At 45.3% G+C, this 25,285-nt stretch overlaps 1 protein-coding gene and 1 pseudogene across 3 annotated transcripts; one reads left to right on the top strand and one right to left on the bottom strand.

The window, feature by feature from the left end:
• Positions 1-3,813: 3,813 nt before the first annotated feature.
• Positions 3,814-19,213, top strand: LOC311608892 (large ribosomal subunit protein uL5-like; annotated as a pseudogene). The gene is made up of 4 exons (XR_014783674.1): positions 3,814-6,687; positions 13,725-13,927; positions 16,366-16,462; positions 17,756-19,213. The product of XR_014783674.1 is annotated as a large ribosomal subunit protein uL5-like (transcript).
• EPCIP (exosomal polycystin 1 interacting protein) lies at positions 6,849-23,434 on the bottom strand. 2 transcript variants are annotated; one of them, XM_084801508.1, is made up of 3 exons: positions 23,276-23,434; positions 21,885-22,133; positions 6,849-7,667 (listed from the first exon to the last, which is right to left on the bottom strand). In XM_084801508.1, the coding sequence occupies exon 3, from the start codon at positions 7,631-7,633 to the stop codon at positions 6,950-6,952; it is 684 nt and encodes a 227-aa protein (XP_084657634.1). In that variant the 5' UTR covers positions 7,634-7,667; positions 21,885-22,133; positions 23,276-23,434; the 3' UTR covers positions 6,849-6,949. The 2 variants fall into 2 exon arrangements, with proteins under 2 accessions (XP_084657634.1, XP_084657633.1); XM_084801507.1 differs by having other exon boundaries at positions 6,849-7,655.
• Positions 23,435-25,285: the final 1,851 nt, after the last annotated feature.

Below are 25,285 nucleotides of genomic sequence, written 5' to 3'. Positions count from 1 at the left end.
TAATAAGATACAAGGTATTATTTCAGTCTTCTTGTATCTGTTGAGGCTTGCTTTGTGACCTACTATATGGTCAGTTTTGGAGAAGGTTCCATGAGGTGCTGAGTGTTTGGGTGAAAAGTTCTGTAGATATCTGTTAGATCTATTTGATTCATGATATTGGTTAGTGTCATTATTTCTTGGCTTAGCTTCTTTTTTGTTGACCTGTCCTTTGGTGAAAGTGGGGTGTTGAAGTCTCCCACTATTAATGTATGGGAATTGATGTGTGGTTTAAACTTTATTAATTTTTTTTTTACAAATGTGAGTGCCCTTATATTGGGGGCGTAAATGTTCAGAATTGTGATGTCATCTTGGTTGAATTTTTCTTTGATAAGTGTGAAGTGTCCTTCCTCCTCTCTTTTGATTAATTTTGGTTGAAAGTCTATTTTATTAGATAATATAATGGCTACGCTACCTTGCTTCTTGTGTCTGTTTGCTTAGAAGATGTTTTTCCAGCCTTTTACCCTGAAGTAATGTCTATCATTTTGGCTGGGATGTGTTTCTTGAATCCAGAAGAATTTGTGTCTTGTTTATGCATCCATTCTGTTAGTCTGTGTCTTTTTACTGGAGGGTTGAGACCATTGATGTTGAGAGATATGACCAGTGACTGTTAAGTCCCTTGATTTTGATGTTGGTTGCAGTAGAGTGTTTGTGTGTTTGTCTGGTTATGCTTTGCTACAGTGGAGTTATCTATTCCCCGTATTATCCTGGTTGTAGTTTACCACTTTGGGTTGGAGTTTTCCTTCTAGTGACTCTGTAGGGCTGGATTTATGGATAAGTACTGCTTGGATTTGTTTTTGTCATGGAATATCTTATTTTCTCCATCTATAGTTATTGAAAGTTTTACTAGGTATAGTAGTCTGGACTGGCATCTGCGGTCTCTTAGGGTTTGCAAGCCCTCTCCTCAGGCCCTTCTAGCTTTTATGGTCTTTTCTGAGAAGTTGGGTATGATTCTGAGAGGTTTGCCATTGTATGTTACTTGGCCTTTTTCCCTTGCCGCTTTTAATATTTTTCTTTGTTCTGTACATTTTAAGTTTTGATTATTATGTGGCAGGAGGATTTTCTTTTCTGGTCTATTCTATTTGGTGTTCTGTAGGCCTCTTGTATATTTATATGCATCTCTTTCTTTAAATTGGGGAATTTTTCTTCTGTGAATTTGTTGAAAATATTTTCTGGGCCTTGGAGCCAGGTGTCTTCTTTTTCCTCAATCCCTATTATCCTTAGGTTTCGTCTTTTCGTGGTGTCCTTGGTTTTTTGGATGTTTTGTGAGAGGAATTTTTCAGATTTAGCATTTTCATTGACGGTTGCGTCAAATTCTTCTATTGTAGCTTCTATACCTGAGATTCTTTCCTTCATCTCTTGGATTCTATTAGCGATGCTTACCTCTGAAATTCCTGTTTTCTTCTCTAAGTCTCTCGTGCCGAGCTTTCTTTTGTTTGTGCTTTTATCATTGTTTCCATTTATTGCTTTTCTTCATCTGATTGTTTGTATTTTCCTGAATTTCTTCCAGGGATTTCTTCATTTCTTCTCTATAGGCTTCTGTCATGGCCTCCCCAAGGACCTCGATCTGTTTGGCTGCATCTTTCTGTATTTGTTTATGGATTTTGTTTCCTCCATTAGCATCTTCATTACTAAAGATTTGAGGTCATTTTCTCATTCTTCAGTTGTGTTTGAGTTCCCAGGGTTGAATCTTTGGGATAACTGGGTTCTGGAGATGCCATATTATTTTGACTTAAATAAAAAGATTTATTATGTATACAGTATGTATCAGATTACATTATAGATGGTTGTGAGCCACCACGTCGTTGCTGGGAATTGAACTCAGGACCTCTGGAAGAGCAGTTGGTGCTATTAACCGCTGAGCCATCTCTCCAGCCCCTATTTTGGCTTTTGTTGTTTGTATTTTTATGTTGGCCTCTAGCTGGCCTCAACTGACGTTGAGAGGTAGTTTCTAGTGTCCTTCACTGGCCGTTTAAAGCAGCTCATTGGTGAGTGCTTATAGGTCAAGATCCCTCACCTGTGGGGATCAGGAAACCCTTCCCTGGATCAGGCATGTGACCTGGGTTCAGCTCTGGGGGACTTTGCTCCACACCCTGGGCTCCCTACTGGGCCAGCAGAGACTGGTGCTCTGCAGCCCAAGGTTCAGTCCAAGAAAGGGTAGGTACAACCCATTATCCTGCCTTTGGCTGGACTTTGGAGACCCTGCCCTAGGCCACTGGGGCCCTGGGGCCTTGGTTCAGTCTGCTAGAGAGTGTGGGTACCGAGTGCTAGCTTGTAGATTTTGGCTGGGCTTCTGTGGCTATGCCTGTTCCCGCTCAGGCCGTGGGGCCTCCATTCAGTCTGCCAGAGTGTGGGTACCATGCAGCAGCTGAAGAACGTGTTCACAGCAACCTGCGTCCTCCCCTCCCCCACATGGGCATTGGGCGGGGTGATCTGAAGTCAGAGCTATCCGAGATCTACACTCTGGGTTCCCCTCTGGGCCCCAGACACTGATGCTGGTGCTCTGTAGCCCACAGTTCAGTCAGAGAGAGAGGGGGGGGCAGGTACAGCCTGGTAGGCTGTGCTGGGCTTTGGAGACCCTGCCTGCGGCCACCAGACTGGAGCTTTCTGTGGACTGGCGGGGTGGTCTGATGTCAGATCCATCAGCTCTTCTGGGTTCTCCTCTGAGCTAGCAGATCAAGATGTAGGCGCCTCACCACCCACATTTCAGTCCCAGATACAGAGTCTGAGATACAGAGCACAGCTGCAGCTCACAGGTGGGTGGGTATGCAGCCAGTCTCTGGGCACTGGGCACCCGACCTCTGTGGACCAGTTGGTTGGCCTGAGGCCAGACCCACCTGTGCTCTGTACCGTGTGGACCCCTCTCACTTAGGGCTTTCCAGGTCTTGTGGTCTATAGCTCCCAGCTGGGTCCCTAAGCTCTGTCCTGCCAATCAGACACCTTGCATGGTCAGCCACCCTCTTGGATCGTCCCATCTTCCACCTCTTATAGAGAAGTGTAGCTCAGACCCAGAGTTCCTTTAGGCTTGGACTTACTTTTAGATTTATTTAGATTCAGATTATATTTCATATAACCTAAATATATTCTGATTGACAGTATACACTTTAAATGCATGTATGACCAGTACAAAAGCAAAATGATCGATGCATCCTTTCTTAAAACCATCACCTATGGCCTGTGCTATATTACTGCCATCTGAATGTTAGTTCCTCACTGGGGAGAGTCCTAAAGTCCAGACATTTTTTACAACAGGTTATAAATACCACCTTTTGGTATAAAACATAAAAGAATACTTCTTTTGTATATGTATATTTTGAAGGTTTTTTGTTTTTGTTTGTTTGTTTCGAGACAGTGTTTCTCTGTGTAGCCTTGCCTGTCCTGGACTTGCTTTGTAGTCCAGGCTGGCCTCAAACTCACAGCAATCCACCTGCCTCTGCTTCCCGAGTACTGGGATTAAAGGCGTGTGCCACCACGCCAGGCTGTATATTTTGAGTTTTACCAGAAGCCAGAAGGGCTATATAATAAATATACAGTAATATCATAGCCTTATTGGAGCGAGAAGAGTGAGGTTGTGCTTTGAATTTTTTTACAAGTGTAAGTGAACTTCTAAGTAACCTTTTCTAACTGAAAGTATTGCCTGCGCTTTAAAAATGGAGAAGATATGGAACAACACAGCTTCTCATCTTAACTAGTGGGCCCATTTCCTTCTAGAGGCATCAAGAATAGTCTTCCATTTATTCTTAGTCCCATCAGCACTCCAGGGGGACCGCCTCACATTCTTGATTGCCACTCCACTTCAGCCACCTGCCTGACAACCGTGCCTTGGGCCCTAACCCGAGTCCTCCCCGGGAGCTGCACCACTCCTGCCTGTCCAGTGCACTTGCTCTCCCTCCAGTGAACGCAGCGCCCCCTGTTGTCTGCCCTCTTCTTGCCGCTGTCTTTCTTCCACATCGGTTCTGGATTTCATAGGAGATCGTGGTCGCGCTCTAGCAGCAGAATTTGTGGTTTTGTAATTATCTTGCTATATTGCACTTTTACTCATGCAGTGATACATTGACTATGGCAGCTACAGGGGAATGTGCCGTGTGTGTGTGTGTTGTGCTGAGAACTTAAATCAGGCCCGTGTGTATGCTGGGTAAACACTTTCCTATGGAGCTATACTATTAGCTTTTCTCAACTCTTCTCTTAGTAGCTTATGCCACTAAAACTAGAAAGAGCTGCATATACCAGTCTCATTTTAATTTTGTTGGCTATGATAGAGAAATGCATATTTATAATATGTGTCACATCTTTAACATTTACAGCCCAAATAGTATCCCAAATTAAGGAAATTCCTGTAGTATTTGAAAATACTATTTGAGTCTGTAGAAAGTATTTGTATCATTGACTAACAAGTGGTATTCCTATGTATATTTGCATCTTAATGTTACATTTATCATATAAATGAAAGCATCAAACTGTGTTTATAGGAGAACTTATTGTTATTACTATTTATAAATTGTGTGCTTCACAACCTTTATGCCAGAAAAATGTGTAATATTCCTTGTGCGTGTGTGGAAGATAATATGTTTCCTCCTCCTTTTGGAAGTGATGGCTAAACTTTTACCAGCTGGCTGTAGGTGGTGGTAAATACATATAATTTGTCTTTTTACTTAGGTTTTCTTGCCTGCTCTTTTCCCCCAGCTCCTTGTCTTTTTCTCACTTTAATGTTACCTCTGAACTATATCAGTAACGAGGCCATTACATTTTCTGTTAAAATTCATAGTTCAGACTTTGTTTTGGCCTAATTTAAATGCTGACATTGTGGACGCAAGTTAATTAGTCTGAGTGACCAAATCCCCTGCCAATTATGCAAATGCAGTAATTGCAGGTTGAGTTACCTTATGTTAAGGTTAAGATGAAAAAATATGATAAGTGTGACTGACCTGTGATCTTATGGTAAAATTATTTCTTATCAGCATGGTATAATGGATTCAATAATGTTTCACCTTTGTTGTCTGATTCTTAAGTTTAGGCATGTGTCAAAGCTGCCACAGGCTTTACATTTTTAGTTTTAGTTTTTATTCAATGTTGGTGTATATGCCACATGTGTACAAATTCCTGTGGAAGCTAGAAGAAAAGTGTTGGATCCTCTGGAGTTGGAGTTACTGATGGTTTTCAGCAAATCACTGCAGGTGCTGGGAACTGAACTCATGGCCTCTGGAAGGATTACAGCATGCTCTTAAGCTTTGAACCATATCTTCATCCTCCTGACATGGGTTTTAAAAACTATTGCACGTCACTGGTAAATTGGGTCTCAATGAGAGGAAAATGGTGAGCCAATTTAATTAAGTTTTAAATGTTGCATTGGTTCCTTTTATCAATATGTGTAACACATGTTTGTATTAACTATCTCATATGAAATGTCTTAACTTTCTCATCTTAAAATCCTAAATGAAATTGGGACCCAAATTTCATTTTAAAATGAATTTTTGGGCTGCAGACATGGCTCAGAGGTTAAGGATACTGACTGCTCCTCCAGAGGCCCTGAGTTCAATTCCCAGCAACCACATGGCAGCTCACAACCATGTATAATGTGTTCTGATGCCTTCTGGCCTTCAGGTGTACATGCAGGCAGAGCACTGTATACATAATAATAAATACATGTTTTAAAAAATGAGTTTTTTGTATTTTAAGCACCGAGTTAGAAGTGATTGTTAGGTTCCTAGCTGGCCCTCAAGTGGCTTAACTATTCTACTGACAGTAATCAAAGGTCTGATTTCTGGAGCAAGAGGGGAAAGGATGGGAAGGCCAATGATAAGTAAGAGACGGGGTGGGGACAGAGGGAGCAAAGATGCTTGAACAATGGCAGAGGAAACAGAAGGGCAAAGACCAGCAGAGCCTTGCCAGGCTGCTCTGTGAAAAGGAAGAAGGACCAGAGAGAACTGCCATGGAAGGCAATGTCTAGCTCCATCTGTGCCCTCATTTGTCCACCCTCTCGTAGAGCCCCGATGCCTTCAGTCCATGTGAAGGTCCGCACAGTTGACTATTCTACATAAGAAAATGGGCACAGTGGTTCCTGATCTGTAGTTTCATTTATCAGAAGCTTTAAACTTTCAGGCTGTTCTGAGGCGTGTGCAGAATGTGGTCCTGCCTGCTTCCCCTGGGATGTGACTCATCGCTCGCCTGTCATATGAACACTGTCTGTACCACCGCTCATCCTCCCTCTGTGACTACCTCTGTTATCAGACCGACCATTGCAATTGCAGCGTTAGTATCCAGAAAACCCTTGTTTCACTATACAGTGGCCACCACGTGCGAAGTAGCAATGCTGGAAGTTTGGCTGTGCCACAGAGCAGCCGTCGTTATGGAAAGAGCAAGCACGGTGTAATTAATAGTGTGTGAAAGCATGCTTGCGTAATTTTCTTATAGTATGTTACAATTTTTGTTAATCCCACAGTGATCTTGATTTATAAGTTAGATTTTTATCAAAAGTCGCTATGTATAGGAAAATAAAGGATGAATACGGCTTAGTATTGTTTGCTCATTCAGCCAACCTCCCAACCTCAGGATCTTGGAGTGTACCCACACAGGGGAGGAAGGATTGCTGCACTCTGAAGGAGGATCCCTTGCTTGGGGCCATGACTACTGAGCTCCAGGAAACAGTCCATGGTATGCACTACCCACTCGCCTTCTAACCTGGCACCTCTCCACAGGCTGCCAGTTGCAACAGCCTAGCTTCTAGCTGACTCTCAGGACACACCTCAGGAGTCAGAGAGCTCCTAGCACTGAAAGGGGACCAGAGAGGACTGGCTGCACTTAGGTGTGACGCTGAGAAAGGAATGGGGACACTTACTTCATGGCCTCATTCCCAGATTCCTTGTTCAAATGGTTCATCATCTTGTCAGAGTTCCTGCTGGATGGACAAGGGATGCTAGTAAATGACTGTGACAACACAGCTCCTGTTGTTTGGCATCGGAAAAGTTTTAAAGTGAGAAAGATCAGGGAAGTCATTGGCGAGGCTAGAAATGTTATCAATGCTGTACGACTTTAAAGATGAGTCCCTGTTGAAAAGAGCCACATCTAAGAAGGAGATGAACAGACACGTTTGCCAGCCTCTGTACAAGGACCCGCCTTCCCTCCTGTTGTGGATGAGCAAGCTCTGCTCCCGGGAGGGATTCTTGGCTTTAGTGTTGATGCGAAGCTTCTTCAGCCCACAGATAGCCAGGTACTCGGTGGGGAGGGCATTGGAGCCACACAAGGAAAGCTTCAAGTCTTGGACCAGCGTGAACCTGAGCAGGTGGCCCAGGGTGGATGGATCTGTAAACCAGATCGTCAGGTGGCCATAATAGCTGGTTTGCTCCATGGCAAAAGGCAAGACAGACTGACAGCTGCACATCAGGTTGGCCAAGCTGTAGTCACAGTCCCTGATGTCTACAGGGCAGCTGCAGTTCCGAATGGTATTTCCCTTTGTAAGAATCAGTGTGCTGTTCTTGTGACCTTTTGTGAGGTGGCCAAGTGCAGAGATGCCTAGTGCTCCGAGCAGAAGAAGGCAGAGGCTGGAGGGTGGTGTCGCTCTTGTCCAGCATGGACCAGTGTGCTCCTGCTTCTCCTTCATGAGCCAGCCCCCTGGAAGGCACCTGCAAGGGAACCTGAAGCTTTATTATCACAGCCCCCTTACAAGTGCACATCTGCCTGAAAGTCGCCCCCAGACCAGCAGCTGTAAACTTCCCTGTCTTGCGTTTCTACTAGAGACAGGCAGGGCTTTTATCTTGGCACTTCAAGAGAAACAGCAGCCAGACTTCTGAACTCTGGCTCAGTTGAGGCATAAAACTCCCAGTGATATGTGCTGACAGCAAGATGAACAAGCCAAGAGAGCTGGGGTGATATCAGCAAAGGGGCCACCGCAAGCTGTCTACCTCAGGGACATGGAATTACTTCAGTAAGCACGCCCTGCCAACATGCTGTTGCTACCTACCTGGACTTGCACAACCCTGAGCAAGCACATGCCCCCCTCCCACTCTGGATCTGACTTTCTGGAATCCAAAGACAAGCAGCTCTTGTAGGAGTCAGCTACCCACCCACGCATGCTGGCTAACACAGCACAATGCAGACGGCAATGAAACATATAATGGTAAACTTCTTACTAGACAGATCCCCTCCCCTACACCACAATAATCTTTTCTCTGGTCCTTCAAATGGACTTGTGTATCAGAGTCAATTGTTACTGTTAGAGACAATCAGTTGTCTTAACATATCTGCCTTTATCCCAGAACAAGTTTTATTATGAATCAATTTTGTCAAATAATTTGTGAGGCCCCAAAACTAAGCTACACACACACACACACACACGCACACAAGCAGACATGCACACACGCACTAAAAAAACAAACTACCGTGGGAAATGGAAAGTATTGTATTCTAAGGAGTAATGGGACAGTGTTTGGCTAGGCAATCACTGTGCCTCTGGAGGAAAACAAGCATTGTGGCAGAAGCCATCAGATTTTAGTTTTGCAAAAACAAGTGAAGTTTGTCCTGACTTACAGGACATTGAAGACAAACCAAACATCTGGCTTACTGAACACCACTTGGCACGAGCCTGTGACTCACCATAAGAAGGGATGGGCAAGCAAGAGAGGGTTGTTCTGAAATGTTAGATATATGTGCAGAAATAAAGACAGCAGGAAGGGGACACACTGTGGTGCAGGGGGGGCCACAGGCAGCAAGAAACTGGAAGGAGGCAAAGCTAAAAATGCCAGGGCTCTGACAAACACAAGTCACAGGGAGGATAAAAATAGGCTCTGCAAGTAAAGACCCGAAGGAAAGATGCTGGCAGCAACTATGAATACATCCATCGGTCAGTTCACTCTCATCTAGAGTTTATTAGGTGGTGGGCACTTGGCCAGCCCTGCAGGAACAGCCTTGCCTTCAGGGTCCTGCCTTCATGGAGCTTCCGTTCTAACGCACGGCATTTTCTTCCTTGTCCGTGACATTAGAGCCAAGGACAAGCTAGACCTACATAGGAGGACCCGAAGCTTCAGCAGTGGGGAACAGGGAGAGAGCCATGTCAGGAGCCACGTCAGGAGCCAGGCAGGCGCTGTATGCCTGGGCCAGGCCAAGCAGAAGAGACAGCTTCCGGCGGGAGCTGTGTGCTGCCTTGCAAGCTTTATACTCGATGGGAGATGAACAGGCCTGAAGTGAGAATAGCTACATGAACACAGATGGTTATAAAGGGCAGCAGAGAGACGGACTGAACTTCCTGGAGGACGGGGTGAGCTTTTTATATTGTCTTGTGTTTGTTTTGAAGCAGTCACGTGAGATTTTTTTAAAAAGTTAATCAACAGGTCTATTTGGTAAGAAAAGAAAGAGCTTTGTGAAACTTGGAGCAGGGGAGTGAACAAGAGGCTTGCCTGTTTTAAATGGCATTGGAAGGCATAGGTGACTGACTACCTCACTTCGTAAGGAACAGGAGGGAATTTATCAACTACAAGATAATTTTAGATAATCAGTTGTCCCAGATTCTATCAGGTTTCTGGGACTTTACGTCCCAGTAACCTTGTGTTCACACACCAGGAATTCTGTGAATATCATTGACTCACTGAAAGTGCTGGGGACAGGAGTGATCATAGTGCCTCTGTGCATCAGCCACAGCCTGGGAAAGTGGCTGCTTGGTCTTCAGCCACTGATACTGTTCAGAGCCCGCAGGAAGAAGGAGGGATAGAAAGGGAAGCATGGGAGTTTGCCAGAACAAGGATGCCAGAAGTTTCCAAAGAGATTTAAGAGCCTCTTCCCAATAGTCAAGGCCCTGCATGGGAACTCAGTCCCTGCACACTGGGACATCAGGGAGCCCAAAAGCCAGAAGAAGGGAGCCAGTTGTTGGCAGCTTCACTAAGGGTGTAGAGGTTGGGACAAATGTCCTGCTAGCCATTTTATTCCATTTTGACATTTTTCTCCTTGTTTGCCATGAATTTCTTTCTGAATGTTTTTTAAAACAGGTACACCTCAGCTTCACTGCATGGTTACTAATTTGTGTCCGTGCTATAAACAGAATGGGCGCAGGTAAATGACATTGCCTACGTTTTATGGTAGCGGAAGAGGGAGTCATCATGCGGCAAAGGGACAAATGCTCCAGCATGGAGCACAGGAAAGGGTGGGACACTGAAAAAAAGATGTGTCACGTTAAGGTAGCCAGAAGGTTCCAGCCTACCAGTTGTCTCTGTCCTCTGTGAGGTTTTCCAAATTCTTGTCATTCTATCCTAATTATATAGGTATTTTCTCCTTTTTTCCCCACTTGAGAAATATCCCCCTCCTCAGAATGTGAGGGAATAGAAATGGACAAGGTCAGGGAATAGGAAGGGACAAGGGAGCTGTGTAAAAACGTGTGTGTGTGAGTGAGTGTGTGTGTGTGTGTGTGTGTGTATGAGTGTGTGAGTGTGTTCTATGTGTGTGTGAGTGTGTGTGTGTGAGTGTGTGTGTGTGTGTGTGTGTGTGTGTGTGTGTGTGATAGACCCACTGTGTATAGTAATATATACCATGGCTTGCAAAAGCAACATAATTAGATTAGGAAAACATTACTTTTTTTTTTCTTCCAAGACAGGGTCTCTCTGTGTAGCCCTGGCTGTCTTGGACCCACTATGTAGACTATGCTGGCCTCCAACTCAGAGATCCACCTGCCTGTGCCTCCTGGGTGTTGGGGTTACAGGCATGTGCCACCACAGCTGGGGCAACATTGCCATTCAAAATGATTTCTTTTATGGGATTACTAATGCAGTATTAAGAATAGCATGCTTCAGGAGATTTTTTTAAAAAGAAAAATATTTTTTCCTCAAATATTAACTCCACCTCAAATATTAACACCACAACTTCAGGGCCAAGGTGTAGACTTAAATACAATGTACAAATAGTACTGCACAAACCGTGGCAGTCTGCTCTGTTCACTGGGTTAGAGAGTGGCACCTCCTCTGTGACGAGGGGTTCTTCTTTAGCTTTGTGCTTTGTTTCTAGCATGGTGCGCTACTTCTAGTAAGAACTCAATCAGTTCTACTGATTGAATGGAAAAGCATAGCTCAACAAATTCAGCTACAGGAAGCCAGTTCAGACTACCATTTTGGGGCTGGGCATGGTGGTGCACGCCTTTAATCCCAGCACTTGGGAGGCAAAGGCAGGTGGATCATTGTGAGTTCGAGGCTAGCCTGGTCTATACAGTGAGTTTAGGACAGCCAAGGCTACACAGAGAAACCCTCTCTCAAAAAACCAAACAAACCAAAACCAAACAGACTACCATCTTTAACTGGTTTAATGTCTGAAGAATCACGGAAGCACTTTAAGCATGCCTGGACCTTGCTCCTCAAAAAGATAGGCTATCCTTACTTCTTAAGTCTTTCTTCCTCCTCCTCAGAACTCTGGATTCTCAGACAAGCTCATACCTTCTGGGGACTGGAATTCTTCCAGCTGAGCAACTCCAGAGCAGTTTGTACTGTTGGCCTCAAAACCATAAGTTAAAGAGACCTCTCCCTACCTCATTTTTTTCCCCAGCCCATCCCGCCTCCCGATAGAGACAAAAATGCATTGTCTCCCTCTGTCAGCCACTCAGCCCTGGGACCAAGGAGTAGGACAAAGGGACTCGGGAGGCAGTGGGCTGAGGGGAGGGAGAGGAGCATAGAATGCATCAGAGGGAAAGCAGCGTCTATAGGAGTTCACATCTCAGAACTGGGTCTCCAGTGTAGTGATGTTAGAGATGGTGAGACCCGTTAGAGACTGACTGAGAGCTCATTAGTCCACTGAGGACATTGCTCCCAGATACTGATGCAATTCTTCTAGGATTCTGATTGGTTCTGGTGAGAGAGCTGGTAAAACAGAATGAGTCTGACCTGGCTCTGAGGTCTGCCTTGTTTCCTTCCCGCAATTTCTCTCTCCCACCTGCTTCTACCATGATGCCATGGGGCCCTTATAAGAGCTGGTGCAGAGCTATTTGTAATTTTAGCCTTCAAAACTTGAAGGTAAGGAAACGTGGTTTTTTTTTTCCTTTATAAACCTCTCAGCCTCAGATATTTTATTATAGTAACAGAAAACAAACGGACAGACTATCTTTGTGGGATGTATTTAGTGTCCTCTTTATTGCATGGCCCTTCATTTTCACCACCTCAGGATTTTCAAATACTTTTGCAGTAAGCAAGAGCACTTGAGGTGCTGCTTCTGCTAGCACCCCAAATAGTGACTTCAAAATGTGTTTTTGGGGGGTGTCACATCTGGGTGAGGTGGTAGTGGAGATGGAGGGGGTGAGGGGCTGAGGGGCTGAGGGGGGTGCAGCTGCTTGTTTTCTGCCCTTGCCTTCTGTATCACTGCTCAGGTTTAACCCTGAAGCTGTTTACTTCTTCCTGGAGCCATTATCAGTCTCCAGCTCTTGCGCTTCCCCCATTTTCTTTCCTGGGGTCATTTCCCTAATTGCTTTTCCATTTTTGAATAACAATCCTTTCTGATTTCAAATTAAGTATGCCTTTGAATTAAAATTTTAAATCACATTTGATTTTTTTGTCTTAAAAGATTTTTAAAAAAATTTTTTATTAGTTTATTTTTGTTACATCTCAATGGTTATCCCCTCCCTTGTATCCTCCCATTCTTCCCTCCCTCCCATTTTCCCCTTATTCCCCTCCCCTATGACTGTTCCTGAGGGGGACTTCCGCCCCCTGTATATGCTCATAGGGTATCAAGGCTCTTCATGGTAACCTGCTATCCTTCCTCTGAGTGCCACCAGGTCTCCCCCTCCAGGAGACATGGTCAAATATGAGGCACCAGAGTACGTGTGAAAGTCATACCCCACATTTGATTTTTAGCTGTTTCAATAATTTGAGGAATGGTGCATTTCTCTAGTTATGCTTTTCTTCTTCATTAAGTTTACAGAATTCAAAACATCATTATTTATGACATTTCAAGTGTGTTTGGGGTGCATGGTCCAAAAGCTTTCCTCCCTCAGACGTAGTATCTCCTTAAGACTACTATCTTCTTACACACATAACTCATCCAGTTGAGACAGTCCTTTTGGAGCCAAGTATAAACATGATCTAAAGGTTGGGTGTAACCCTAGATTGAACAGGAATCTCTGTGGAATTTGTGTTGAAGCAACTGATGTTTGTATCTGCATAATTCCACAAGCCTTTGCCATTGCTCAGCTCGGCTCCCTATTGAGAGTTCTGTAGCTAACCAAATCTCAGTAGTACCTCTGGCTTTAACATCTGCTCAGTGGTTTAAGCCTCAGATCTCATGAGTGGACATAGTTTTTTGTTTTGTTTTGGTTTGTTTTATCATTTTTCTACAAATTTTCAGATCTGCTGACATTGGGTTTTTCTCATCTCTCCACAAAGCCACTTATCTTCCTTCTGATCCAGCTATATCAGAAACGTCCTCCGCCCACCCGTACCCACCCGTACCCTGGCTTGGCACACTGCTTGATGCCATGTCTAAGTTTGAGGGTGTGGTGCTATGTGATTGACTTACCACTAATGGAATGGGTAGAAAATTCTGTGTCAGAATTACCAAGAAGAGCCCGTGTCTCAGAATGCCCGTGGAGGGGGCAACACCCTCTTCAGTGTCGCTGGGCTGTAAGCCACTGGTGTGTGGATGCTCATGCACAGGACTCAGCCTTAGAAACAGGTCAGATATGGCACCGATTGGTGATGTTAATGTTTACAACTTAGATCCTCTTTTCTCAGAAGGCAACGATGAGTCAGTGTTTAGAGGGCATTTAGTCAATACCATGTAAATAATGAGACTCAGAAGGAACGAGGACACCACACATTCTTCCCAGGCCTTGACGTTTACCGAGGGACAGTGCACTTCAGGAAACAACCAGGAAGCCAGTGAGAAGACAAAGCCTTTGGGAGCGCTGGCTAAAGACACAGGTGGAACATCAGAGGTAGGAGACACATGCAGTATGGCGAACTACTAAAGAGTTTGTTGTGTTCAGAACACACAGCAGATGTCCTGGGCCCATGAGCTGAGTACATGCCCAAGGCAAGTCTAGACCAGACCTTGCTGGCCAAGCTGAGAGACTTAAGCTTTATGCCAACAGCAGTTTGGTCTCCAAACTAGTCTGAAATTTATTCATTAAAATTTTGGGAATTCTTCTCAAATAGATATACAATCCCCAAACAGAATTTTTAAAAATTTGAGATAAGAAAGAAAATGAAATATTTCATATCTCCAGGTGTACCCCTCTGGCTTGGCCTGTGCACCTTCCTCGGGGTCCACACCCTTGTCGGGGCTTCTCTAGAAGAGGCGGACACGGGCCAGTAAGGTGTGCAGCTGAGGAGAGAGCTGTGTTTAAGGAAGGTGGCTGAGGCTGCCAGTAGAGCTGGAATTAAGGAAAGAGACAAGCATGAGAGTGTGTTTAAGGGTTACAGCTCCTTGTCTTCTGACTCCTAGCTGCAGGCTCTCTAGTTGCATCTATTCCATACCTGGGATTCCTGAAGGGTGGGCGTGTGTTTGACTCACCCACCTGAGTCCCTCAAAGGGAGCCAGTGGGTTAGAAAGCAAGAGAATCAAATGGGAAGAACGGAAGCCGCTCGCCAGTCATTTCACTCTCAGTATCTCTCAGTATCTCAACATCTCTTGGCTGGAAACTCCTCCTAGAGCCATGTGTCCTGCTTCTGTATGGCTGAGAAGGGCAGAGCTCAGCTCTCTGAGACAGAAGGCCCTGGGTCCTGGGGAGATTGTTGAATGGGTAGCAAGCCAAGCTGCTAGTGAGGACCAGCTATTGACAAGCTGCTATCTACAGTAAAACATCTCTCCCATCCTTGGTTTCCCTTTGCTCTTCCTTCCTCTTAATCCCTTAAGCATCTTCTCCAGGCACCCAGTGATGAAAAAGTACCAGCTAAAATACTTGTGCCAAAGGCTTTGCACTTTACACTTTATCCTCATCTTGGCCCTGTGAGAGGCATAGCAAGGGTCTGATGGAGTATATGGGAGGGATGAGGGGTGAAGACACCACCCTTAGGCTCTTAAAGCGAGCAGTCACCTGCCTCAGGTCTGGCTTACTACTTGCCGATGACTGTGCCATCACCCTTTGCTGCTGGGCTATGGAGAAAGGCTGTGTGTGCTGTCACATGGTTATAACTGCTCGCTGAGCATAGCAGCCATTCCCATCTTCATCAGAAGCGGCTGTGACTGCTCACAAGCCCCTCAAGTCCGGGTCTGAAAGAATGGGTGGGAGGGGCCATCAGGCCTCACCTGCCTGAGCTGCTGGAGGTCTCGCAGTCTTGAGTGTAGAGTGTGGGAGGCCGACTGAAGGGGAAACTACATCTGTGCAGCTTTGGGGGCCTTATGCATGCCAGAGTGGGACTTCTCAGCGATGTGTTCACGTCTCCTGCATCCCTACATGTAACTCCCTGAACCAGTGCTCTATGTGAACCAAAGTCCCTGGGAAGAACCACACCCTACCCTGAACCTTCTACAAGGCTGACTAACCAATTAGAAAGGCTCCATACAGCTTTAACAGTGAGACTTGTACCAGGAGCACATCAATTACAGGGAAGACTGGAAGGCTGCAGGTTCAGAGCCTATTGACAATTCATCTTGGGCTATTTTCAGCTTCGTTAATAGATTTCTTGTCCACGTGTGACCTAACACCCTGTGACTAACAGGTAAAAAAAAAACCTCTGGAATGTGTTGACAGGCCACTAACTTCCACCACCAAGATGCTGCACCAAGATGCTGCAAATGTCATCAGATAGCATCTGAGGCCTATAGCAAAGATTTCCCCACTTTGCTATCACCACCTATTGAATGTTTCCACCAAGGAATTTGAAAACTGCCTTGATTTATGACTGTCTCTGTTCTGTTACTATAAAGCTTCATCAAACTGTTACCACATTGGAACATGGAATTTGGGGTAACCTAAATCTGTTCCCAGGCCATGGTCACTCATATTTGGCTTCAGAATGACACCTGTGAGCAAGGCCAGCAGGCACCCTGGCTCACTGAGCTAGCCTTGAGTGGGATGGTGCTGTCTGTCAACAGTGTCCTCCTGGGGCGAGTAGACTTTTGTTCACATCTGCCCAGGAAAAGCTCACAACACCGGGTGAGATGCTCACAGGGATGCTATCAAAGCTTTAGTGTAGGATCTTGAAAAGCCTCTTGAGTTTTTAGCAGCCTCTTTTCTGTGGGTGTGTCCCAGGAATACACTGCAGGGGGCAGATGAGAGACAACAGTGTGCGATGATCTCAGCGGGCAGTGATGTCCTCCGTGCTTAATGTTTCAAAGCTCGGAAAGCAGAAAGTTCAGTGACCTTGGGCCCCCCCTGATGTTTTCTTAATGTGCTAAGTGTTGTCTTGTCTTCTTCACATTCCGCAACAGCACACAGGATAAGCCACTGAATTTTCACATGGCTCTCCAAGTTCCAGACACTGAAGTCACCTTCTGTGGGTCAAGATCATGGCTTACAGAGGTCAAGGTAAGACAGGTTCTTAGGGCACCAACATTCTGATGTGGTCAGCATCTTAATTTATTAAACTGTTTGCTATCATCTCACCAACTTCTTGGGTTGGAAAAAGGAAAGTAAAAAATTATGTCTCAGATGTTACAGTTTTGGCAAAATTAGCTTCAAGCATACAATTTGGGTCATTATTGAACTCAATTTAAAATGTCTTTGTGACAGTTCATGTACTTGGTGGGGCCAGCCTGAGAACCATTCTGAGCTCCATGTCTCTCAGTGTAGTGCTGGATGATAATCCCACCACACAGGTCAGAGCCAGAGCCAACTAAATGCATCGTCCTGTTCATAAGTGCCATTACTGCTACACTTAAGTACAGTATATTACTCAGTTCTGCTTACAAACTGACTATGTCAGCATGCCCTGTCAGGACATTCCCAGAAGCCACTTCAGAGTCGGAAGTAACCGGCTCGTTTGCTGCATCTTGTAACAACAGTTTGAGTCTAGATCAGGCTCAGTGAAAAGGGGCCCTCTTTGCCTGGTATTTTTCTGTAAAAACTCAAATCAGATTTACAACCAGTTGTGGAAATAGGGAAATGATTAGTGAGCTGACCTGGGAATTGATGGAATTCATTGTCCAATTCTTGTGTCAACTAATGCAGCTGTGTGTAAGACAGTTCGAGGAACTGTAGGAGTACAGACATCAACAAAATACATTTCTTTTCTAAAATACCTCAAGCTGTTTTGTGTATGGGGGTGGGGTGCCCACCTACGACAGTGCATGTGGAGGCCAGAGAATAACTTGGCAAAGGGAGAGTTGGTCCTCTCCTTCTGCCATGTGGGTCCTGTGGTTTGCATTTGGTCTGTGAGGCTTGGTGGCAGCAAGTTCTGATTCCCTGTTTCCACCACCACAGTGACAGGCAGACTGACTAGTGGCCCTTAAAGATGCCTCTCTCCCAATCCCTTCCAGGCTTATAAATGGGTAAGAATAATTTTGTGATAATTGCCATCTTAAAAGCAATCTACTGATTCAACACAGTTCCCACCAAAACTAAAAAATTCCTCACAGAAATTAAAAAATAATTTTAAACTCCATATGGAAATACAGAAGACCTAAGATATCCTGGGCAATCAAGAAAAACTACTGGAGGCACCACAACCCCAGATTCCAAGTATACTCCAGAGCTGTAGTGATTAAAATAGCATGATACTGCCGTAAAACAGACACTTTGGTCAATGGAATAGAATTGAGGGTCCACATATCGGCCCATATTCCTATGGATACCTGTTTTGTTTTGTTGTTTTTACAAAAGGCCAACAAAATGCAATGGGGGAAAAGACAGTGTCGTCAACAAATGCTGCTGGAAAAGTTGAGCAGCTACATGAAGAAGGAAACTGGATCCTTGTCTCTCAGCCCGAATAAGACCCAACTCCAAATGGGTGAAAACTTCAGAGTAAGCTCTGACCACCTGGGTCTGAGAGAGAAAAGCAGAGAATGCACTTGACCCTGTTGGCTAAGGGAAAGCCCTCCTGGACAGGACCCCAGTATCAATGCACGAGACCCCGTGAGTCCAGGAAGCATCTGAACAGGGGGCACCGACATTCAAGTGAAGTGGCAGCTTACAAAATGGAAAAAGTTGTCACCAGCTGCCCCTCTGACAGTGGGTCTGGGATATACAGACAACAGATGCAGCAAGACAGCAGACAGCCCAAGTCAAAACTGAGGCATGGAACCAAACAGCACTCTCAAAAGATGAGATACAAATGGATGAAAAACATTTTTTAAAATGTTCAACATTCTTAGCCATCAGGAAAATGAAAATTAAAATTACTTTGAGATATATCCCCGGTCAGAATGACTACTGTCAGAAAAAACAGATGCCACCAATGCTGGCAAGGATGTAGGGACAGAGGAACACGTCTATGCTAGTGGGAGTGAAAACTTTTGCAGCTACTATGAACGTCAGTGTGGAGGTTCCTCAGAAGGCAAGAGACAGTGCTACTACAAGATCCAGCTACACCTTCAGTAGGTATGTCCTTAAAGGACTCCAGGCCCCATTGTACAGATAGCTTCTCACCCACAAAACGGAGTCATCCCAGGTGTCTAGCACATGATACATGGATAATGAATAGGACACAACTTATGCAATGGACTATTATTATTCGTGCTTTTAAAAACAGATTAGCTCTCTCTTCCTGTTCTCCATCATGGCACAAGGTCAAGGTGAAAAAGAGAACCCCATGCGGGAACTTCACATCCATAAGCTCTGCCTCAGTATCTGTGTGGGGGAGAACAGGGACAGACGACCCGGGCAGCCCAGGTGTTGGAGCAGCTCACAGGCCAGACACCTGTATTTTCTAAAGCCAGGTACACCACCAGGTCTTTCAGCACCAGGAAAAATGGAAAGATTGCTGTTCACTGCACGGTCCGTGGAGCCAAGGTGAAAGAAATTCTGGAGAAAGGCCTGAAGGTGTAGGAGTATGATTAATAACTTCTCAGATACTGGAAATTTTGGTTTTGGGGATTCAATAACACATTGATCTGGGCATCAGATATGCCGCGAGCATTGGCACCTATGGCCTGGACTTCTGTGTGTGCTGGGTAGGCCAGGTTTCAGCATCACAGACAGAAGCGCAGGGCAGGCTGCCTTGGGACCAAGCTCAGGACCAGCAAAGGGGAGGTCGTGCGCTGGGTCCAGCAGATGTGTGATAGGATCATCCTTCCTGGCAAATAAATTTTATCCAAAAGGCCAATAAAAATTTCTCAGAAATGCAAAAAGAGAACTCTGGTGCCCCATATTTGACCACTTCCCCTTGGTGGGGAGGCCTGGTAGCACTCAGAGAAAGAATAGGAAGGCTACCAAGATGAGACTTGATAGGCTGTGACCATGTGGTGGGAGGTCCTCTTCTGTCACAGACCTAGGGCAGGGGAATAGAGTGTAAGAAGGAGAGAGGGAGGAATGGGAGGAGACAAGCAAGGGGATAATAATTGAGATGTAATCTAAATAAATTAAGAAAAAATAAGAAAAAACGCAAAAAGAAAAAGAGGAAAGGAAAAACAAATCATGAAAATCACAGGTAAATGGTGGAACTGGAAACAGTCATTCTTTCTGAGTGAAGTAACCTGGACCCAAAAAGACAAACCTTGTATGCGCTCTCTCTCTGTCTCTGTGTCTGTGTGTGTCTGTGTCTCTGTGTCTCTGTGTCTCTGTGTGTCTCTCTGTCTCTCTGTCTCTCTGTGTGTGTCTGTGTTTCTCTGTCTCTCTGTGTGTCTGTCTCTGTGTCTCTCTGTCTCTGTGTCTGTCTGTCTCTCTCTCTCTCTCTCTCTCTCTCTCTGTGTCTCTCTCTCTGTGTGTGTGTCTCTCTCTCTGTGTCTCTCTCTGTGTGTGTCTCTCCCTCTCTGTATGTGTGTGTGTGTGTGTGTGTGTGTGTGTGTGTATCTCTCTCTGTGTCTCTGTCTCTCTCTCTCTTCCCCCTCTCCCTCTCTCCTTCCTCTCCCTCTCTCCTCCCTCTCTCTCTCTCTCTCTCTCTCTCTCTCTCTCTCTCTCTCTCCTCTGTCTGTCTTGTGTGTGTTAGCTTTGAATCTTCAAATATGAGCATCTGAAGCAACAAAATAATGTTATGGTTAGGGTCATCACACCATGAGGAACTGTACTATAGGGTTGAAAAATTTGGACAGTTGAGAGCCACTGCTCTAGATCGTGAAAGACCCTGTATTTGAGAAATACTACATATTTGAGAAATGGTGCTCTATTCACTCAGAGCTTCAGTTAGCTTTCATAGTGCAAAAGGTCTTAAGCATTGTACCAGAGGAGACAAATAATCTCACCTGCTGTGAACCCTAAACTACAGTAATGCCCATCCTGGCAAGACATGCCCAGTGGTACAATAGTGACATAAACATCATGAGAACAGCCAACTATCTGATCAACTTGAAGGCCTGGCCGTCCCTGTTCCTGGGGCCAAGACACTATAGGCAGATAGGTTGCGGGCCCTCAAGGACAACCTTTCTGTTAAATGGACACAGAATTAAATAGACTCCTTGTGATTTCTTATACACATAGATTACTGCATTGGTCAACCCTCATCAGAGAAGCTTCTGTTTATATAGATGGCAGTTGAAACAGAGAACCACAATTGGTCAAAGTGTAGGAAATAAGAGGCTGTGGGTGCTGCTCAGCCCTAAAGGGAGCATCTGTGTCTCATCCCCTCCTCCCACGCCTCAGAAGAGGGGCCAGAAAGGTTCTGATGGAGGCAGTGGATGACTACATGGGAAGGGCGCCTTCCAGACACACCAGGGCCATTGCACATGTGAATTCTCGAGGGTGTGACAGTAGTCACAAGATCTTTGCAAGCTCCAGTCAGACAAAATGCCAGCATGGAGAGAGGAGGTGGGCACAGAGTCCTATGGGAGGGACACTCAGTGTAGCCTTCAGCCTGTCAGCCATGCTCCAGTCAAGACACAGATAGAACACATGGGCAGCATCAGTTGGACTTACTGTTTTTTAAAGGGGACAGAGTTTGGCGGGTAGAGGAGGTAGATCTGGGAGGAACTCCAGAAGGGGGGTGAATATGATCAAATTATAAGAAATTCTCAAAGAAATAAACACAAACAAAAAAAAATTACCACTAATAACAAAGAAAGTGGTCATCAATAAATAGAATGTCCTTTACAAAGTGAGAGCCTTCTAGCATACTAAAACTGACTGAAATTAGGCCAGATATTCTCCATATTTTTTATCTAGTAAATTGTTAATTTTTATTTTAGGTACCACTTAGTAGCTTTGGCTTGTCTTGAACTCCTGAGCCTAAGTGATTCGTCCATGGGAGCAGCTAGCGCCCAGGCCCGCTCCTCCTGGCCTTCCACGGGTGCAGCTGGAACCACAGGCACCCACCTGACTTTATTTAGTAAAACTAACAAGGGTTGGGGTTGGATGCATCTTTGTGCCAGATACTGTTTCAGATCCTGAATATGTTTTAGGCCATTGACTATTGCAATAACCCTAAAACCAGCTGGTAAAGCCCCACTATCATATTTTTTAAAATGGAGACATAGAGGGGCTTCATAACTTGTCAGAGGTCCCACATCTAGTTAGCAATGGCTCAGACTTTAAACTGCACAGCCAAATACACCATAAGGAGCCACAGTGGAAAGGCAGACTCCATTGATGTCCCACCCCTTGTAATCCATCGCCAGACTACAAGGCCTCTCACTCAGCTGTCTATGGAAATCTTATGCTTAATGAGATGCACTGTGTCACTTCTACTATATATAAACACTTCAGAAACCGTCTTTGAAGAAGAAACAGGAATAAATGAGTTAATACGTTCAAGTTCATCATCAGAAGAGAAGCTAATAGAAGCCAAGTGCTGCTTCAGCCAGTGCAGGTAGGGAGTGTGTCAGTGAGAGCCCAGGAACCCCCAGCTAAAATGGGCAGTTACCTCTCCTTCCTTTGGCAACGGCAAAACCTTCAAGTTTCTCCCTGGAGCGACCTGGAATACGTTCCGCTGATTTATTCACTGTCATTCGAACCCATGGCTTTGCCTAGCTGCAGGCTAGACAGTGTTCAGGCAGTTCAGACACACCATACCGCTGTCTGTGCTGGTGACCTCTTACTGTCTCTTAAAGGCACACACACTGGGCACTGGAGTCTCAAAGCTGAGCATGTGCCAGTTTCAAGCAATGAAAAACTGGTGTGGGAAAGAAAGTTGGAAAATACGACACTTCGCTGTTGAAAAGCACTAATTTCCATAAACACTTTACAGAAACTATTATTCTCAGAAACTGCCCTATTTCTGTCAGAAAAAAATTAATGAAAAAAATTTGTTTCCCCTCCAAACATATTGCATTATTCATTCTAAAAAAAAGTTAATAACTTCTCAAGAATCGCCCTTCCCTCCCTCCCCCTCCCTCCCCCCTCCCTCCCCCCTCTCTTTCTCTTCTCTCTCCCTCCTTCTCCTTCCTCTGTCTCTTACACACAGCTACATCAAAACAAGTTTGCAAACAGTACAAATTTGAGTTTCCAGTATTTTATAAGGACTTCTTTTTTCATAAATACCTCATAAATGCTCTTGACACACATTCCCCCCCCCCAAATATACCAACATGCTCTTTGCTAAAAGCCCTAGGACATGTTTATAAAACAATAAGATTGATGTAAGAATGTGTATGGGCTGCTGGACTTGTATTAAAATATCATCTTGTCTCACTTGTTCATTATTTATCACACTTTTTCCACTTTTGAGTAACAGCATCATTTTTTTAAGCTTAGCTATCCAACCTGCCTTTTAATGCTTATTTAAGAAGTTTACTGTTTATTTCTTTCGTTTTGTGCTTTCTGAGGAGTAAACGCCATAAACCCTGGCACGTAAGTGGGCTGTAGACAGCACTGAAGGATAGAAGCGGAGCCTCGGGGCAGCATAGGCTTCAGAGCCCTGGATTTTCCTCGCAGTTCTCCACAGTGAGCTGGATCTGCTTGATTTCATTGTCCCTAGGCTTAAAGATTAACAGAAGAGACCTACCAAACAAGTTCAGACTCCTGTCTATTCAGGGACTAAGCGAGAAGAACATTCTATTCTTCGCTTAGCTCCCTGAAAAAGTGTTTCCTTTTACAGCAGACAATAGTAGAAAGCTACCCAGTTGCTTGGAAGCCCAAAGGGTATTTGGCGGCACCCACCGCCCTTAAGCGACATATTTAGGGGATGTGGAAGTTCCGTGGAGGTCGCCCCATAGAGTCTCCGACCTCTCCAGCCAAGCAGTGGAAAGTCTGAAGGTATTAAAGTTGTCTGTTGAGCCGACAGGCCTTTTTTAAAAGAGCACGGACGCTACTCACATCTTGCGGCTCCACTGCAGGGCCTTGCCTGTCCAATCTGCAGACTACGGAGCTCTTCCCAGGCCGCTGCTCCTTCACACTGGCCTGACAGCTGGTTTCATCTCCAAGTCAGGGTGGAATGTGTGCTCTCGTGGTCTCTCACTTGCTGTTCTTTTCCGTTTCCAGAGGGCCAGTGGCCTGGTGGTTTCCTTGGCAACCAGAAGGAAGCTGGCTGCCCTACCAGTTTTATTAACCAGCAGGAGAGAACCTGTCTCTTTAGAGCAGTAAGCCGGGAAATTTCCAGAAGAAACTGAGGATATTGCTGCTGTAGACTGACCCCAAAGGAGAGGCACAAATGAAAGAAACGTTACTGTGGCAGGAAATTGGGTGGATTGATAGTGAACTGTGGAGACGCCTCAATACTTTAACATCCGTCATTTGTTCCCTCTTCCCTGGTGAATTGTTACTTACGGTAAGTGCTTCACTGGTGTAGAAAGTGTTCTACTGCGATAGCTCCAAAGAGACAATAAACATCTCACTTTCAGAGACATAGCCCCAGTCTTTCTTCTCTCATCAACTCATTTTTTTAAATGCTACAAGTCAGAAAATAAGCAAATATGAAAAAAATCTGTGTCCATTAAATGGTGGCTTAGTTCATTTGGGGCTGGTACAAAAGGCCATAAAGTAGTAGTTGACTTAAGAACAACAAATGCACTTCTTAGACTTCTGGAGACAGGGAATCTAAGATGGAGCCTCTCATCCTCTATTCAATGTCAGATGAGGGAAGGGCACTTCCTGGCTCATAGACAGTGCCTTCCATGGCTACTAACCTCATTCATGAAGGTTCCACTCTTGTGACCTAGAATCCAGTCTTTGGCAACTGATGAAGACTTGGTAAGTGTGGAGGGATGTGATGATGGGGAGGAGGGTCACTAATGTAAACCACTGTGGGACTAGAGACGTGGGTGTACGGCCACTTAGATATGGAGCAATGCTATTCCAAGAGAATAGCACCTTACTCTAGATACCCAGCCACCCACCCCCACCCACCCCCAATCCATCCACCACCTGTCCTCCCACCCACTCACCCACCCCCACCTACCCCCACCCACCCCCAATCCATCCACCCCCCTGTCCTCCCTCCCACCCACCCCCACCTACCCCCAATCCATCCACCCCCCTGTCCTCCCACCCACTCACCCACCCCCACCTACCCCCACCCATCCCCAATCCATACACCCCCCTGTCCTCCCTCCCACCCACCCCCACCTACCCCCACCCACCCCCAATCCATCCACCCCCCTGTCCTCCCTCCCACCTACCCCCCCCACCCCCAATCCATCCACCCCCCGTCCTCCCATCCTTCTATCCAGCGATCTATATATCCATCTACTTACTGTAAAAGTAACGTTATTCTCCTGGCTCAGTTGTCGTCTGGGAGGCTTCCTGCCTCCTTCTGCTGGCCTAGGCCTAGTCCTGGAAACTTCTAGCCTCCATACAATCCAGTCTGGGCCTAGAATGCTTTCAGCCTCTGAGACTTACTGCTTTTAATGAGCTCACCCTTACTTGTTCTTCCTGAGCTCTGGGCTGGCTGGTTCAACTCAGCTGTTCTGGCTCAAACTCCTTTCCCAGCTGACTTCTTTAATCTGGCTTCTCTCTCGGCCTAGAATTTCTCTGCTTGGCCTCAAACTAACTCAGAAATCTGCTCTAAGCTTCTGGCTTCTTCTCATTTTCTGGCTTCTTCCATCTTCACTTTAATTCTCTCTCTGCAACCCATCTCTCTATTACTGTCCTGGTAAAAGCTGCCTCCTTGCTCTGAAAAACTGCTTCTTAAGTAGTTTCCCTTTCCTCTCCTCATGAGAGTTGGGTGTACCCTCTTCCATCAAATCTTCTCTGATTCGTCACCTTTTCTGCCACCCAATTCAAATTAACTTAATTAAGTTAGCTACAAACTAACTTTTCCTTCATTTGGGATTAAAGGCATGTACCACCATGCCTGGATCTAAGCTTTTCTTTACCTAATACTTGTTC

This window comes from Acomys minous (genome assembly GCF_964271855.1).
Source record: "Acomys minous genome assembly, chromosome: 11".
NCBI lineage: Eukaryota > Metazoa > Chordata > Mammalia > Rodentia > Muridae > Acomys > Acomys minous.
Note: the sequence above shows the minus strand (reverse complement) of the source record. Positions and strands in the feature narration are given on the sequence as shown.